At 43.6% G+C, this 12,760-nt stretch overlaps 1 protein-coding gene across 12 annotated transcripts in view; it reads left to right on the top strand.

The window, feature by feature from the left end:
• CNOT3 (CCR4-NOT transcription complex subunit 3) overlaps positions 1 to 12,760 on the top strand; it is a 123,438-nt gene that overhangs the window by 61,283 nt on the left and 49,395 nt on the right. For 10 of the 12 annotated variants that reach the window (XM_068241235.1, XM_068241239.1, XM_068241234.1 and 7 more), the window contains exons 3-5: positions 3,624 to 3,654; positions 3,757 to 3,823; positions 6,751 to 6,825. In XM_068241235.1, coding sequence (XP_068097336.1) covers positions 6,801 to 6,825 — 25 coding nt within the window. In that variant the 5' untranslated portion in view covers positions 3,624 to 3,654; positions 3,757 to 3,823; positions 6,751 to 6,800. The remainder of the gene's footprint in view (positions 1 to 3,623; positions 3,655 to 3,756; positions 3,824 to 6,750; positions 6,826 to 12,760) is intronic. The other 2 variants (XM_068241229.1, XM_068241231.1) reach the window with 2 other exon arrangements.

Here is a 12,760-nt window from a genome sequence, read left to right as displayed (position 1 = left end):
CTCCTTTCCTTTGACTCGCTGGTGTAGTTGTGCCAGGAAGCAGCCCTGCGCGCAACTCAAGCATGCAGGGGTCACATCTAACTGACCTCCTTTCCTTTGACTCGCTGGTGTAGTTGTGCCAGGAAGCAGCCCTCCGCGCGGAATGACAAGCGCACAACTCACGCGTATGGCGCTCGCTGAGCAGGCGCATGCGCAGTAGGCCCACTGTGTCGCAGGCGCCGGCATATGACATCACACGCCTCTGCCTGCGTCTTCCCCTCGCCTGTGCCCGCTGTGCTGTTTGAGAAGGGGGTGTGTATACCCTCGCCGCCGTCACGCCCACACTTGTCTGTGCCCGCCCCTCCACTCAGCCGTGCTGAGTGTGAAGGGGGTTTGACCCGCGCCATCACATCGCCACACCCCACACAACCTGCTGATGGATGCGGCCCATGACGGTCCGCAGCCATGATGTGCGGCCACAATTGCGGCGAAAATAGCGGCGGACTTACTGGTCGATGCGGCGGGCGGGCCGCATCACCTAGAACAGTGATGGCTGTCCAAAGGGCCACATCTAACCGCCCGTGGGGCCGCGAATGGCCCGCGGGCCGGACTTTGGACATGGCTGCTTTAGATGGACAGGTTTGTTCTACTCCCTCTGAATCTGTCTACAAGTCTTTATTAACATTTTATTTAATAGCCAGAGTTTAGATGAACTTCCAATACACATAAGACAAGCCATGCTTAGATAATTTCCCCACTTACTCCTCTGCATCTTCAAACAGGAACCTGAGAGCTGCAGGGACTATCTCTTTTGTGCAGGCTCTCTCCTCCGCTGCCTGGGGGGTAGATAAGCTTATCCCTCCCGAGAACCTTATCGGAGCCTATAACAGGGATTTGTAGAAGAGGGAGGCTGTTCCTGTTGGCTCTTTCTTCTTCTGTCAGTCGTGTGCCGTCATCCACTTAACCCCCCTGGCGGTATAAAAAATTCCGCCAGGAGGCAGCGCAGCAGGTTTTTTTTTTTTTTTTTTTTTTTTTTTCTTATATCATGTAGCGAGCCCAGGGCTAGCTGCGTGCAGCAAAAAAAAAATTAAACAAATCGGCCCAGCAGGGCCGGAGAAAACCTCCTGCGCGGCTTACCCCGAACGTAGTTCGGGGTTACCGCCAAGGAGATTAAGCTAGTTTCTGACAAAACAGAGCTGGAGGCAATTGCTGAACATGTTACTTGGCTTTACCGCATGTTCTAACCTTTATGAATTGACCTTTACAGCAGGGCTGTGGAGTCGGTGTCGAGGAGTCGGGGCAATTTTGGGCACCTGGAGTTGGAGTCATTGATTTCATAAACTGAGGAGTCGGAGTCGGGATGATTTTTGCAGGGCTGTGGAGTCGGTCCAAAAATCCACCGACTCCGACTCCTCAGTTTAGGATTCCACCAACTCCGACTCCTCGACTCCGACTCCTCTAATTTGCATATTACAATTTTGTTGATTAAAAGTATGTAACATGAAATTCGTCTCTTAACTGCCAACGCTTAGGAATTTTACAAGACAACTGAAGTGAGAAGGATATGTAGACTACTATATTTATTCCCTTTAGACTAAAACTAGTCCTTGGTAAGAGTACTTGTAAAAGGTACAAACCGGAACAAAGAACATCTATCAGGCCCTAGGCAATGTAAGTGTGGGTACATGTAAGAATGATGTGCAGGTTCTCTGCAAGGGAATGAGGAGATTGTAAACAGACAACACCTCTGTGTTCAATGTGCACAGCATTCTCAGTGGATTCCCTGCAGCTCGGTGGGGAGTGCATATGTAGAGTATAGTACTACTGTGTAACAAAGTAAACCTGAGACTGATGAAATTAAAGTTTTATACATAACTGGGGCTTCCTCCAGCCGCCTTCAGGATAATCAGTCCCTCGTTGTCCTCCTCCACCACCTGGATCTTCTGCTATGAGTCCAGGTACTTGAGCCAGTCGGGCGTAGTGCGCATGCACACACTCCGTCGCCAGGAGCATACTACACCTGTGCAGCACTATTGCGCAGGTGCAGAATGTTCCTGGCTGTGGGAGCGGCATGCGGCCGGACAGGACAGCGCTGACTGGCTGAATTACCAGGACTCATAGCAGAAGATCCGGGTGGTGGAGGACAGCGAGGGACTGATTAGCCTGAAGGGGGCTGGAGGAAGCCCCAGGTATGTATAAAACTTTACTTTTCATCTGTCTCAGTTACCCTTTAATTTGTAGTCACCAAACCAAATTTTAACAACATATCAAATTATTTGATTTCATCAGCAAAGGGAGTGCATACATTTGCATAAATCAGCATCAATGCAGAATTATTTCCATCTTGTTGACCATCTCTATTATTGACACAGCTACACATCAGACTTTATTCTTACAGCATAGATGTTATTTAGTATATATGAGATTCCTGTGTACACATCATATATATACAGTCACAATCAGATATGTATATCTGACCTTAAAAATACGGGGACTGCTTTATTGAAGCAGCACAAGTAACTAATTTTGATTGGTTTATTTCATTTTTGTGGACTAAGCACAGCTATTACTGTATATATACACATTATTTTTAATGACTATTATCTGAGAAATAGAACATTTTATCATATTTTCTATTTTAATTACAGTTACAAATTCATTAGGAGTCTGAGTCGGTGCATTTTTTCCCGACTCCGACTCCAGGCACCCAAAATTGCCCGACTCCACGACTCCGACTCCACGACTCCGACTCCACAGTCCTGGATTTTTGTACAAAATCCACAGCCCTGTTAAGTATTAGACTAAGGAGTCTGAGTCGGAGCCATTTTGGGTACCCGGAGTCGGTGGTTTCATAAATGTCGGAGTCGGAAGATTTTTGTACCGACTCCACAGCCCTGCTTTACCAGCCCTCCCAGCCCCGCTTTACAGACGTGTTAAGGCAGTGTTCCCTAACCCTGTCATCAAGGCCCACCAATGGTGCATGTTTTGTGGAAATCCACAGAGGTGGTAAATCCACACTGCTAAAGCACCTCCCTTATGAATGCTTCTGGTTTCCTGCAAAACATGTACTGTTGGGGGGCCTTGAGGACAGGGTTGGGGAACGCTTCAAGGGATTTACTGCACAAGTCAGGAATTTACCTCACTGCTCGGTAATTTCTGCTTGCCATGCAGTAACAGCCTTTATGAATTAACATTTTCCTAAATGCTCGGTAAAATCTGCTTTTTTCAGCATGCGGTAATGCTTTGTGAATTAAAGCCTATATCTTACCTGTCCACCTGTTTGAAGATAAAATCTGATGGATGTTTTGTGTCCAGATGAATGCAAAGTTTCATTCAGCCTTCCAAGATTTTGCCGTAGCAGAGACTCGAAAGAGACCAGTGCAAATCCTTTGATACATAAGCAGCTTGATTTGCTCCAGATAATCTGCACTCTTTTCTATTAAGAATAGTGCATTTGAGAATACTTGTGTGCCATCTGGCTCGAACAGTGTAACAGTAAATGGACTGCCCTCATAGGTTTAATGAATCTGTTTTTCTGTAGCCTTATCATAATTTCTGCTAAACCATTTTTTTTTCTACCAGAGACTTAGTAACCCATTGCTAAGAAATGATCTCAGCTTATAGCTATTTTCTCTCGCTTGCAGCTTCAAGTGTAGGATCCTGCCTGCTAAGTAGGTAGGTACTATACCAGCAGGTGTTCCTACTCCCCATAAAGCAGCATGCAGATTTTCTGAAAAGGAAAGCTAAGTAGGATCCTTGTCTCTCTCTTTTTGTTAGGCTATCATCGACTTTCTCTCAGGTCTGTGTGGTCAAGTCTCTCGGCTTCTGCTGAGCAAGAGGACAGGTAAAAGCAGAGAAGCCAAAAATAGGCCAGTGTTCATCTTTATAGGTGAAGACTGACTGTTTTGACGCACAGCCTACCACTGTTATTTGTGTAATAAATTATATTTTGGCTATCTAAGCACAGTTTATACAGCTCTGAACACAGCAAACACTAGTGTGTATGCAAAAAGACACTGCTATAGAATTGAAAAATATTATTTTGAGTGTAGATAACCATTAACATGAATATATTTTAAGAAAGGAGAACCGAGAGCCCAATCTAGTGTAGTATGTATGTAACAATAGGGTATGGTGAAAGGAGTACAATTTTATACTCACAAGCCAGGGTTACCTTCAGGCAACCACTGTATAAGCAGGTGAGGAGATTAGCCTGTCCCCACTCAGGATTAAGAAGTCACTCTCTGCAGATAGGAGAAAGAAAGGGGTATCCCCCTCCACCATGGGTGGATATCAATTGTAACGTATTTGTAGAACAGAGGTGCCAACAGGATAAAAATAATTATTAAAAAGCTTTAAAAGTGCTTAGGAGGCAGTGGTGGACTTACCTCCTGCAAGCAGACCCAAAAACTGTGTGTTCAAGACAAGTTAAATGTATTGGTACACTCCAGGGGGTTTTGCAACGCGTTTTGCAAGTTCACACCTGCTTCATCAGGCAATAGAGTATTGGAGTACACAACAGTATCTGGTCAGGGTTACACCTGGCGCCTCAGTATGAATATATTTTGTTTGATTAGGTATTTTGGTAAAGCAAACCTGAAGCCACAAACGTATGATATAATGAATTGTATGTGTAGTAAGGATAATGAATAGAACATTAGTAGCAAAGAAAAAGTTTTATATTTCTATTTTCAACATTGCACTATACTGCCACAGTTGCAGGTTTAAACCACACACTGGGGTTGATTCACTATAACAAATAGCGAGCGTTGCCTCCTGTAATGCTCGCTATCTCATTTTGCTTCCCTTACTGCACGCTTAGCGTGCCTTATCAGAGTTAACGTGTCTTATCAGAGTTAACGTGTCTTATCAGAGTTAACGTGTCTTATCAGAGTTAACGTGCTCTATCAGAGTTAACGTGCTCTATCAGAGTTAACGTGCTCTATCAGAGTTAACGTGCTCTATCAGAGTTAGCATAGCGAGCGCTACGAACTTATGCCTGCTAATTGGCAATGACGAGAGCTCCACTCGTCCTGCCCTGAGCCCCTGCGGGTCCAAGCACTTTAAAGGACATTATCCCTGCATTTTGATTGGCCCAATAGGCTGCCTGTCAAGTTTCCTGTCAAGTGACAGGCAGCCTATTGGGCCAGTTAAAGTGCGGGGATAATGTCCTTTAAATTGATTGGACCCGCAAAGGCTCAGGGCAGGACGAGTGGAGCTCTCGTCATTGCCAATTAGCAGGCATAAGTTTGTAGTGCTCGCTATGCTACTCGGATAAGGCATGTTAACTCTGATAAGGCACGCTAAGTGTGCAGCAAGGGGAGCAAAAGGAAATGGTGATCGTTACAGGAGGTAACGCTCCCTATTTGTTATAGTGAATTAACCCCACTGACTTCTAAGCTATGAAACCAAGCAAAAAAGAACGACCCTTTAAACTTTCCTGCAGTAATCCTTATCTCAAGTTGACGCTCACCGTTTTTTGGCTGTTTAAGTGCTTTTGAAAACAAGACTGTATTCAACCCAGTGGGTTAAATAGCTCAAAGATGCTCTTTTGCATAGATAATTGAAGATTTTTTTTATTTAACTCTTCCTGTACTAGAAAACTATACGAGACTCTTTTCTTTGCTACTAATGTTCTACAGTTGTGTTCAAAATTATTCAACCCCCACTGAAATTTAGTGTTTTGGCCAGTTTGACATTGATTTTGATCATTTTAGTCATCTTGTTTACAATTAAATCAAAGAGGCACTTGTAAGTCAGACAAATATAACATAACATTTATAATGAAATAACCACAAATGTCTTTTCTGTGCTCACATCATTATCTGTTTTATTCAACCCCCAAATGACATTCATTCTTAGTACTTAGTACAACATCCCTTTCCAGTTATAACAGCTTTTAAATGTGAAGCATAGCTTGACACAAGTGTCTTGCAGCGATCTACAGGTATCTTAGCCCATTCTTCATGGGCAAAAGCCTCCAGTTCAGTCACATTCTTAAACTTGTATGCTGCAACTGCTTTCTTTGAGAACCTCTGGTGGGACTTAATCGGATTTAAGTCTGGTGACTGCGATGGCCACTCCAAAATGTTCCAGCCTTTAATCTGCAACCATGTTCTAGTGGACTTGGAGGTATGCTTGGGATCATTGTCCTGTTGAAAGGTCCAACGTCTCCCAAGCCTCAGGTTTGTGACGGACTGCATCACATTTTTTTTCTAATACTGTATCTACTTGTACTGAAGATAATTCATGGTACATTGCACACGCTTAGGCTTCCCTGTACCTGCAGAAGCAAAACAGCCCCAAAGCATGATTGACCCCCCCGCCATGCTTCACAGTAGGCAAGGTGTTCTTTTCTTCATAGGCCTTGTTCTTCCTCCTCCAAACATAGCGTTGATCCATGGGCCCAAACAGTTCTAATTTTGTTTCATCCATCCACAGAACACTATCCGAAAACTTGTGAGCACAGAAAAGACATTTGTGGTTATTTCATTATAAATGTTATGTTATATTTGTCTGACCTACAAGTGCCTCTTTGATTTAATTGTAAACAAGATGACTGAAATGATCAAAATCAATGTCAAACTGGCCAAAACACTCAATTTCAGTGGGGGTTGAATAATTTTGAACACAACTGTATTTCCTAGCTGTACTACATGTACAATTCACTATCTTATAAGTTTATTTTCGCTTCAGGTTTGCTCAAAGCACTTTTGTATTTCAGTTTATTTTTTAACGACGTGTTACAGTGGTGGGTTTTCTTTTCTGCAGAATCCTGCCTTTATAAAGTATGAAGAAAGCCCATCTCTAGTGAAGGAAACATGGCGGACAAGAGAAAATTACAGGGTATGTAACATTTTTTGCAATATTTCTTGCTTCCGTGCAATAGGACCAGTGGTTCTTTATAACATGACAACCTGAGGCATTATGAATATGTGCAGCTTTCAAACTGACAACCATTCCTAAATTACATTCTGGGTCTTGAATAGGCCTTCCACAGAGTGTCTGCTGATTTTTGTTATGAAGGAACAAAGCAGTTAAAAATTAAATGATCAAAAGTTTAGGCTGCAAGCTGACAGCAGGGATTTGGGTCTGCAGTACCGATGGCCTTCTGCTCCCTGACACACAGTGCCCCCTTCCCTCCGGCTTCCCTGCATTGGGTCTTCTGGTGGTGATGCAATTCAGATCATGAAGGGTGGAGCATACTCCAATCCCCACCGCCACCAAACCTCTTTAGTCACTGACAACTAATGTGTAGGGATGCTTGGCTGTGACAGAAATCGCAGTCAGCAGTTTTCCTCTTCAAGTTAACACTGTTGGCGGGCCCAGATTCACCTCATTGAAGCTTATAGCCACAGATGTCCCGGCTTAGACTTTATGCTCCATGGACCTGCAAACCTCCACTGAACCGCACCACAAGTGTGCTAGATGTCCCAGCTGTCCCTTACTTCCCTTGCCCATCATAGGTAGCTTCAAGTGCCCCTTAGTATAGTATTAGGTAGCTAGAGGATCCTCCTCAGTATTAAGTAACTAGAGGTGCCCCTGACTGAAGGGAGATCTCGTCAGTAGAATGCAGAGAGGCACTCCATCAGGACTCTGTATAGGGAAGAAGGGAGGGAGGCACTCTGGAAGGGGAGTGAGCTGCCTTTCCCTCATTGGGCGCCTGTAGGCATGTGCCTGCAGTGTCAGTGGTACATTTGGCCTTGGTAGGAGGAGTCTGCAGTTTTGTACACTGCATTTCCTGTGACTGCTGACATATTGCAACCTCAAGTTTGGATTTTATATTGCAAAAATTGAAATCTGCAGTATTCATTTTGCATTATGATTTTGAATGCACTTTTTATATTTTCAGTTGTATAAAATGCTTTTTTACAAATGTGCTTGAACTAGGGCCTTAAAGGACACCTGACTCGAGACAAAGCTATCTAAGGAAAGCACAGAGGCATGTTCATGCCGAATTCACATTCCTCTTTGCTTTGTCCGTCTCTTTCCTTGTCCCTGCAATCATTCTTTGAAAAATTTGACTTCCAGCTAAAATCGAATTTTCAGACAGGAAGAGGCAGGCTTGCCACAGTGTTCCCTCCTATCACCCTCCCATTCGCTCCTCTGCCCCGCCCCATTCACGCTTTTTCACCCTATTTACTCACAGGAATTGGATGGGAGGATGATGGAAGGGAACATTGTAGCAAACCTTCCTTTTCCTGTCTGAAAATTTGACTTTAGCTAGGAGAGGAACGGACAACACACAGAGGTATGTGGCTCCAGCATTGACCTATCTCTGTGCTTCCCTTAGGTAGCCTAATCTCTGGTCTGGTATCCTTTAATAAATGTTGCCTGACAGATAATGGTACTATTCCGTTAGCCGGGCACAACTGAGCGAAGTAATGTACTGATTCATGTTTTTACTGGCCGTCTCGCTGTGGCCAAATGTATCAAAAGTGAGTTAATTTAACTAAATGAAGCCGGCGGCAATGTAACAAATGAAGCCGCCGGCTTTGGCTCTGCCTCCTCTCTTCCCCCTGCCTCTCTCCTATACAATACTGGCATCCAGGGGACACACGTGTCCCAGAGAGTCGTTCGTCGCAAGAAACAAACACAGCGGGGAGGCTGCAGACATTGTTTCTGCCAGCACCCGCTCTGCAAGAACGAACGGCAGGATTCCCTGCCGCGACGAACGACTCTGGGGACACGCCGGCTGCCAGAGAGAGAGCCGAAGCCGGCGGCTTCATCTGTTTCATTGGCGCCGGCTTAATTTAGTTAAATTAACTCACTTTTGATACATTTGACCGCAGCGAGATGGCCAGTAAAAACATGAATCGGTACATTGCTCAGTTGCGCCCGGCTAACGGAATAGTACCCAGATAATTTGTGGGGAGAATATCTGCCTTCTAATGGTCATAAGTTGCCAAAGTGATGTGAATGATTTGTTGTATGCCTGTACCATCAATAGCCCAGATTACTGAAAAGATCTGAGTATCTGACACAGTGGGTTGTGTGCTTATATAATCACAATAGGTAAAATACTCCTATCATGTCTTAACGACCTAATATGCACCTATCTAAAGCACTTTGCATGTGAAATCGTATCTGTTAAACTGACACTTTGTGGAGTATGGTGGTAGAGGTGCTGGTTTGCTGTTTAAAAATCTTCCTGTGCTCATGCACTGCTGTATACTAAAACAGCCCATGCTTCAGGGAAGTGACACCAACTGCTCCCAGCTATTCACACCCCTTTAGAGCAAGATTCTATCTGTCTCTGTCATACGGGTTTAAAGCTACTCAGACACTGGTGGTAGGATTGGCAGGATCAAGTGTTGGCTGGATGAATGCACATATTGAGTAGACCTTGGCAGACCCTACTAGGTTTTCAGCCATCAGGGAGGAAATGTTGTTGACCACTGATATTTTTGGCCTATACTTTATTGGAGTGTTTCCTAAATTGGTATGTGTACCACTGGAGGCAGGGAGTCTTACAAGGCAAAAGTATTGCATTGCGCTCAGCCTTTAAAACTATCAGGAAAATATTTAGAGTTTTGCTTCTGACTTGCTAAACATAAAGCCAAAAGCAAGGTATATAAAAATGAATGCTGACCTTTTCTTCTATGTGTCTGTCTAAGGCAGCTCTGGGCAAACTACAGCCCGTGGGCCGAATACAGCCCGCGTTCGCTCTGTTCCGGCATGCCCTTATGCATCCGGATTCATCTCCTCCCTGCAGTGGGTTCAAACTCACCTGATTGCCGATTCCAGCATTCCGTCTCCATGGCAACTGCGTCACATGACATGTCATCAGGAGGTGCCGGTGTATTATGAGCTGGTAGCCAGCGTGTAATACGCTGGCACATTCTGATGGCATATCGTGACGCCATGGAGATGCAACACTGGAAACGGCAATTGGGTGAGGGGAGGAATTGAAGTAATGCGGTCCGCAGCTTGCGGCCCAGAACATGCAGTTTGCCCAGCCCTGGTCTAATGCCATATTTCATTTGACAGGTTGTAGAGATGGTCAATGAGATGCTGTTCTTTCTAGTTCGCATGCAGGCTATTTATAACATGTACATTTTTCCCTGAAAGAGATGCAGTATAAATTTGCTCCTTTGTTGCTGTCGCTCACAGTAGGCAATAAAAATCTGACTGGGTCTGGACTATTCCATCTCAGATTTTTATAATATTATTATTATTCTTTACAAAAACCCTGTATGGAAAGGTTTTATATCAACTTTTCTCAACCTTTTTACCCTGAAGGAACCCCTTCAAATAATTTTTGGATCTCAGGGAACCCCTACGTTAATGGATGGAAAGAGGATTTATTTTATTGTAGGATTGGTCATTCAGAGTAGGTGAGGCTTAACATTTATTTTAGACGCAGACACAAACCATTTTAAATTGCACTTTTCTCCTGGCGAACTCAAAGCACCAGAGCTGCAGCCACTAGGACGCTCTGTATTGGCAGTAGCAGTGTTAGGGAGTCTTGCCCAAGGTCTCCTATTGGATAGGTGCCACCTTACTTAGCAGGCAGAGCCGAGATTTTAATCCAGGTCTCCTGTGTTGGAGGCAGAGCCCTTAACCATCACACCATCCAGCCACTTTTATTAGTCCTCATTCCATGTTTCTCCTTCATAGGACACCCATTTCAGGCCTTCCATCACTGCGCTCTCCGTGATTATTGCCTGGTGTTTTGGGTCTCTCCATCTGCTGTACAATCATCCTTATGCTGGATCCACATGGTGCGTTCGCGCACTCGATTTGCCGCTCGCTTCCGTCAATTCGTTTATTTCCAACCTGTCCGATTTGGATTTCGATGTATCGTTAGGTCGATTCGCATGCAAAGTATGCCAAATCGACCTAACGATCCATCGAAATCCAAATCGGACATGTTGGAAATAAACGAATCGTCGGAATCGAGCGGGAAATCGAGTGCGCGAACGCACCGTGTGGATCCAGCATTAGTTCTGGTATCCCACATGTTTATTCAGCACCAATGTAATGTGTCATAACAGTCCCATGAACATCACACCAGTGAAGAACAAGTAGGGCAGCTAGAATTCAGGATGGGCAGAAAAAGAGTGAAGAGGGCATTGAGAAGCTAGGGACCTTGCTCAGCCTTCCTCGAATAGGAAAAATGCCAGGGAACTCCGGCAAAGTCCTCAAGAAACACTGCTGTTCCAGGGAACCCTGGTTAAAGGTGGCCACTAATCATATACAATTTTTCGAATGATCGATTATGAACGATTCTTCGTATGAATGATCATAACTGATCATTTGGGACCACTAAGGGACAATAATCTCTCTAATCCGATCAGATTAATAGAATCTATTTTGAATTTCAGTTCGATCCCATTAATCTTATCGGATTGGTTAGAAGAGTTTTGTCTATTAGTGGTACCAAACGATCATTTGTGATCATTCATATGAAAAAAATGTTTGTAATCCATCATTGTGCAAATAGTATCATTGGTGGCCACCTTTAGAAAGCCTGATCTATATAAAGATGCCAACCAGCCTACCTACTTGCTTTCATACTATTATGGCAGTTAGACTGAGCAACTGCCATTCAGCAAATTAATTATAATTAAAACCCTGAGAACCCCCATGAGAAGATAGGCTAGTCCAAAATCTGTCAGATCGATCATTGTCTTCTGTAAGCGACAGGATTATTGGAGAAATAATAATTATAGTGCATTTTATTCTTGAACAAATGTAGATTTTATACTTTTGCATACACCTGTATTTTAAGTTTTACAGTGTTTAGTGGCATTGTAATGCAAATGATAAGCAGCTTGAAACTAGTGCAGTTCCTGGTGATTTTGATTGGCCCTATTCCAAGCTGTATACAGTTTGCATGCATGAAATGATTAGCCTCTCAGTGACCTTCTCTACTAAGGTAGTCATTTTTTACAGGGGATTTATATTCTACTAACTGTGTGCTGCTATTTCATAGACATTTCCCAGTCTACTATATTTGTTTAGTGTTCGACTTGTTTAAAAGACAACTGTAGTGAGCAAAATATGGAGGCTGCCATATTTCTTTCCTTTTAAACAGTACCAGTTGCCTGGCAGGCCCTGCTGTTCTATTTGGCTGCAGTGGTGTCTGAATAACACCAGGAACAAGCATGCAGCTAATCTTCTCAGATCTGACAATAATGTCAAACACCTGATCTGCATATGCTTGTTCAATATATTAGAGGCACAGGATCAGCAGGGCTGCCAGGCAACTGGTATTACTATCGGTACTTATCAGCTCACAACTACCCCATCTCCCTAGAAGAATGCCGCCTTATGTTTCAAACACAATACAAACAATGTGTGCTATTTTACATTAAAGTGACACTGAGGAAAATCTTAACAGAGCAGATGAAAATGTAAGTGCATGATCAGAGGCTCCTGTTAATGAACACTGCGTGGCAGAAATTTACCAAGCAGAGCAAAATGCAAACTGTACCCCTTACTAAAAGTGATAGAAAGCGCCTCCACTTTTCTGTCAAGTTTCCCAGTTAAACTTTTGATATGATAAACTGCTTCACTAACCAATAGAGTATCTTCAAAGCTTTATTTTATTTAGCCGGTCTCTAAAACTACTGAACATTTAAACATGCTGGTTTCATGCTCTGTGTCTTTGGATTATGTTATGCTGTGTTCCTTTACCTAGGATTGATTTAAGAAAGTAATGCACTAAAATGAAAAACAAAGGCATCCCTTACTCAGCATTAGTGTTGGTGCTCTAATTCCTTATAGCGAATTCTGAACACCCAAAGACTCCTAATTGCCACTGTTCAGTACCGAA

Source organism: Hyperolius riggenbachi, chromosome 6, assembly GCF_040937935.1.
Source record: "Hyperolius riggenbachi isolate aHypRig1 chromosome 6, aHypRig1.pri, whole genome shotgun sequence".
Classification (NCBI taxonomy): Eukaryota; Metazoa; Chordata; class Amphibia; order Anura; family Hyperoliidae; genus Hyperolius; species Hyperolius riggenbachi.
The sequence above is the reverse complement of the archived record's forward strand: the minus strand, read 5'-3'. Positions and strand labels throughout refer to the sequence as shown.